Here is a 5955-nt window from a genome sequence, read left to right as displayed (position 1 = left end):
AAGAAAGAAAGAAAGAAAGAAAGAAAGAAAGAAAGAAAGAAAGAAAGAAAGAAAGAAAGAAAGAAAGAAAGAAAGAAAGAAAAGAAAAGAGAAAGGGAGGGAGGGAGGGAAGGAGGGAGGAGGAAGGAAGGAAGGAAAAGAAAAGAAAAATAAGAAAGGAAAGGACTCGAGAGACATAGCAATTAGGTACTATATGTAGACCTTTTAAAAAATTCAGACTGTAAAAACAAGTGAGACTTCAGTAAATACAAACATCAGTTAGGTATGTTTGATGATATTAAGGAATTATAACTATACTTTTAATACTGTGATATTAATAAATTATTACTTTTGCTAATTATTACTAAAAGTAATAGCAAAATTATTAGTAAAAGTAATAATTAGTAAAACTATTATTTACTGAAAAATAATTATTACTGAAAGTAATAATTCCTTAATAGCATAGTATTAATAGCATAATAATGATTCCTTAATATATAGTTACTTCATATTCCTTAATAAGGAATAATTACTAAAAGTAATAATTTCTAAATAATTCCTTTTAGTAATTCTTACCTGTGTTACAAAAAAAGAGACACATTTTTAATGTACTGAAAATATTGTGTTTATAGAATAGAAAGTTACCAGTAGGAGGATAATTCAATAATTAGCTTAAGAGAATTTTCACTAAATAAAAATTATAGTATTTTATGATTCTTCCAAATTTCTCCAGAATCTTAAAAGACATCTTCAATGTAAGAATTAACTGGCTTCATTTTACTTTATAAATTTTCTTAATTTATAAGCCATCTTTCGATAGAAACATTGATACAGTATAAAATGTCATGGGGTATCCATGGCTAAACTTTGCCAGACCATTAATACAATGCACATTTTTAAGATTTAGCAATATTATATTAAGGAATAATTAAATATTTTCTTTTTATTTAGGTTTATGGAAGACCTAAAAGATATGCTGGGCTTTGCTCCCAGCAGATATTACTACTATATGTGGAAATATATTTCTCCTCTAATGCTATTATCACTGCTAATAGCTAGTATCGTGAATATGGGATTAAGTCCTCCTGGCTATAACGCATGGATTGAAAATAAGGTAAACACAAAGTAATGAAATTAAATTTTAAAAAGGTACATAAAAAGCTTTTTTAGAGGGTTTTTTTCTTTTGTCTCCTTCACAGTATTTTTTTGCTGTTCAATGAATGGCGTAGCATTTATGCAAGTATATGAGATTTACGTTTGTGCCCTGCCCCAAGTGTATATGATTGTTTAAATACATTGTGGATGTTTTTAACATGTGTGAAACACTGACTTTGTCCTTATTAAAGAAGATATATTCATCTTAACATTGATGAACCAATAATTATAGGGCCTCTGACTCTAGAAAATATATTAATCAAAAATCTAGAAATGTTTTAATAAGTTGTATCCCAGACCAGGTGCAGTGGTTCTTCTCTATAATCCCAACAATTTGAGAGGCCAATGCAGAAGGATCACTTAAGGCCAGCAGCTTGAGAACAGCCTGTGCAACATAGAGAGTCCCTGTCTACAGAAAATAAAAAAAAATTAGCCGGTCATGGTAGCACATGCCTATAGTCCTAGCTACTCAGTAGGCTCAGGCTGAAGGATAGCTTGAGTCCAGGAGTTGAAGGTTACAGTGAGCTGTGATCACCACTGCACTCCAGCCTGTGTGACAAAGAAAGATTCTATCTATAAACAAAACAAAACAAAAATGAACCATACACACAAACAACAAAAACCAAAATAAATTGTATCGCACATACTATATAACAATGAAAGTATATATTATCAAAATATACAATTTAAAATAAGTAAATTTTGAAGTAAAGTTCTGTTATAACTTTTACATTATTAGCAATAACTTCTATTCTCAAGCTGAATTATAATGTAATCATGAGGTATATGTCAGCTGTAAAATAGAAGTGCTTATTTTAAGAGAAACCTCTGACCTTTGACTATCCTATGGTTAATAATTCTAGACTAAGGCATAAATGCATGTTCTTTCGCCAAAACCATTGGGACCAGATGTGCTTCAATGTTTGGTTTTCAGATTTTAGAAAGATATATGACACATGTAAGAGGCATCTATTGCTTAGTAACAAATTACTCTAAAACTTAATGGCTAAAAGCAACATTGATTTATTATTTCGTACAGCTCTGTGGCTACACGGACCAGTTCTTTTCTTGCCTGGGCTAACTGAAGCAGTTGCATTCAGTTGGAGGAGGCTGGGCTCTCTCTTTATGTGGTCTTTCATTTATAACTTTTTCAAGCAGTATGAAATCAGGGCAACATTCTAAGAAACAGAAGCAGAAATTAGAAGGCTTTTATGGTCTAGTCTTGGAAGTTGCTGTCACTTCCACTGCTTCCTATTGGTCAAAGCAAGTTGCAAAGCCAGCCCAGATTCTCTGCTTACAAACCTGAAGCCAGTACAATATTTTATGTATGTGCAAGGAAAGGTAGATTATTAATAATTATTATTTTCTACTTTAACAGGCATCTGAAGAATTTCTGAGCTATCCAGCATGGGGAATGGCTGTTTGTATCTCTCTGGTTGTCCTTGCAATACTCCCTGTCCCTGTAGTCTTCATTGTTCGTCGTTTCAACCTTATAGATGATAGTTCCGGTAATTTAGCATCTGTGACCTATAAGAGAGGAAGGGTCCTGAAAGAGCCTGTAAACTTAGAGGGAGATGATACAAGCCTCATTCACGGAAAAACATCAACTGATGTGCCATCTCCAAATTTTGGTAAAAATATTTATCGAAAACAGAGTGGATCCCCAACTCTGGATACTGCTCCCAATGGACGGTATGGAATAGGGTACCTGATGGCAGATATTATGCCAGATATGCCAGAATCTGATTTGTAGCTGGGGGAGAAGTCAGTGGGCTTTATTTGGTTCATTTTTACCAATGAACATTGGCTCTACTAAGAGAAGCATTAGGCTTCACTTCTCAGAGAGCGCTCTCAGGTGTTCCGTGGCTGTGATCTTTAATCCTTTTATGTGAGTTCAACTCGAGCATTCCTTTGGATTCTTTGGTTTACATTTGTGCAGAAAGGATTGCAGACAAATCTTAGGATGGCTGAGGTCTATGTTTGCCAGGATTTTTCTTAAAGTACCTTTGGTGTATTTTCAAGTATTTCTATCTCTTAAAAATAATAATAATAAAAAAAACTGGTGTTACCTCAGTTTCTAATAATTTCTGGGTTTCGTAGTGTTGGCAATTAAAAATGGTATACCTTAAAATTTATAAGTTTGCCTTCAGGGTAACTTCCAGTATCACAATGAGCAGTTCTGTAAGTGGGTGCCTCTCAGCACATTTCCATGAATATATTTTGTAGATAGGCTGTATTGATTCTGGTAGCATTGATACCTTCTTAGGCAATTAGTTGAAGAAAACTGCAAAGTATTTTCTTATGTAATAGCTGTATAGAGCAAGCGCATCGAAGCATAAGAAGGCACTAATGCTGGGATGAAAGATGAGATTCAGAGGTGATTGAGGATCATGTGAGTGATGGCTGTATATTTTGTGTAAAATACATGTGTGAAAATGAACTAAGAGTGAGTTACTCAGCACTCTCAAGAATTATGCAGAGTCTGCATTTTTCTTATGCCGTGTGCCTAAAAACCTACTTGATATTTATTGTAGTTTCAAGATTATTCATAGTATATTTATATAATATACTTGCAATGCATATAAGTACTTAAAGTACTGATTTGGAAACTTGAAGCAAGATGGCATTTTAATTCATATATTTCTGTTTTGCTTCTGTTTTATGCAGATATAAATCATTTTTTAAGTGATTGTTAAAATTGTAATGCATTACATTTTAATCTACAAATAAACAAAGTTTAAAAATGATGTTTGTTTTTCATATTGATTTCCTTTGTATCACCTGAACTGGATTGTCTTTCATTTCAGTAAGCACTTAGGCATTTCATAATAACTAAACATCGCATTCCAAGTGGGATTAATTACATTAATTTAATAGCGTTACCAACACTTCAGAGACAAAGGAAAAACAGAGTATTATGGTTGAATGGTGTTCTTATGTAGTCTCATGGTTCTTGAAAAAGTACTTATAGCCTCTCAAGAAACCATGTGTACAGCTGACTGCTTGCTGGGTCAATATTGTCTGTAAAGTATAAAGAACTATGATTTGTAAATAAAATTGTTGTATACATGATATTGGATAGATCAGAGAAACCTCACTGAGTATCATTCAGTTAAAAATCTTTCATTTATAACTATCCTGCCGCCAGATCAGTTACATTTTTAAAACAAAGATGGATATAGCAGCAAAATAGGTGAGGTAATACGCATGCCATATCCATTGACTTATTTCAGCCAGTATTCTTGCTCTGCTGTAGATAGATGTTAATCAACTATAACACAACATTTAAAATATTAATTCCACTGGTAAATAAATTTTTAGTTTTTAAAAATACGTTCATGAATATTATGTTTTATATCACTTTAATAATGCTTAATATTTTATAAATAGGCAGTATATGTACATTATACAAAATTACAAAATTCTGACAATTCAGCGTGAAGTAAGTTCTCATCCAACATTTCTCCTGGCTATCCACTGTCATCCTTAAAGTCAATCACCATTGCCAGTTTCTTCTGTATCCTTCCGGAAATACAATATGTTGCATAAATGACAGCGTTCTATAGTCTGTCTTCTGTATCTTATTTATTTCAAGAAATAATTTATTTTGGACAGCATTTTATGTATGAATACTCACAGATGTGCTTCATTATTTCAGAGGTTGAATTAATAAACATTCTGTTTATTTTTGTGTCGAGGCAATATTTTTGTAAGATGCCCTAATCTTAAAAAGTTGTAGCAAATACGTAGCCTGCCAGACTTTAAACATAACACAATAATGCATTGCCAAATAGCGCCATTCATCTTCTCTCCCTCACCTGCCATGGAGGCTTTTAAAAAAAAGTATATATCTAAGGCATACTATAGTTAAGGTGTACAATATGCTGTTTTAATATACATAGACATAGTTAAGCAAATTGACTTACCCATAACTCCCAGAGTTACCTTTTTTCTGGTGGCAAGTGCACCTGAAGTCTGCTATTCTAGCAAATTTTTCAGTATTCAATACAATATTATTAACTATTATCCTCATGTTTTACATGAAGCCCCTAGAGTTATTCATCCTATACAGCTTTAAACCTTTTGACCTACTTCTCCCCATTTTCACGTCCTTCCCGCTGCTGGTAATCCACTGTTCTACTCTCTATTTATACACATTTGACTCTTTTTTTTTTTTTTAGATTCTGCATATAAGTGAGGTCATGATCTATTTGTCTTTCTGTGTCTGGCTTATTTCACTTACCATAATGTCCTCCAAGTTTATCCATGCTTTCACAAATGGTATAATATTTCATTGTGTATATATGCCATAATTTCTTTCTTCATTCACCTGTTGATGGACACCTAGATTGTTTCCATATCTTGGCTAGTATGAATAATGCTGCAATGACTGTGGGAACACAGATATTTCTATGAGGTGCTGATTTCATTTCCTTTTGATATAATCTACAGTTTGAGTACCTGCCTTGCACTAGGAATTGCTTCTCCATCCTTCTATTCACTGAATAATATAACAATGTAGGAATCTTATTTTTGAGATGAAATAGAATTTAAATCACTTATTATGGTTTCACTTTGCAGATAAGGAAATCTGGCTAAAGAAGTTAAAGAAAAATGAACGAAGTTTTCTTCTTTTTCCTTCTTTCATGCAGTCAGTTCTTCAACTGTACACTTATTTATTGATTTATTCACTTAGGGTGTAGTAACTAAAATTCTAACTTATTCTAAGTACTTTATGCAAGAAACCAGTATACTTAGAGTATAAATGCTATTCATCTTTTTTTTTTTCCATTTTCTCTTCTTTGCCAGTGAGACCCACTA

At 32.7% G+C, this 5955-nt stretch overlaps 1 protein-coding gene across 2 annotated transcripts in view; it reads left to right on the top strand.

Moving 5' to 3' along the window:
* Window positions 1-3881, top strand: part of SLC6A15 (solute carrier family 6 member 15) — a 52506-nt gene extending 48625 nt beyond the window's left edge. For both annotated transcript variants that reach the window (XM_032297020.1, XM_032297025.1), the window contains exons 11-12: window positions 931-1093; window positions 2513-3881. In XM_032297020.1, coding sequence (XP_032152911.1) covers window positions 931-1093; window positions 2513-2887 — 538 coding nt within the window. In that variant the 3' untranslated portion in view covers window positions 2888-3881. The remainder of the gene's footprint in view (window positions 1-930; window positions 1094-2512) is intronic.
* The last annotated feature ends 2074 nt before the right edge of the window (window positions 3882-5955 follow it).

Source organism: Sapajus apella, unplaced genomic scaffold, assembly GCF_009761245.1.
Source record: "Sapajus apella isolate SASKATOON/1434 unplaced genomic scaffold, GSC_monkey_1.0 scaffold2, whole genome shotgun sequence".
Classification (NCBI taxonomy): Eukaryota; Metazoa; Chordata; class Mammalia; order Primates; family Cebidae; genus Sapajus; species Sapajus apella.
This window is presented reverse-complemented; position numbering and strand designations above follow the sequence as displayed.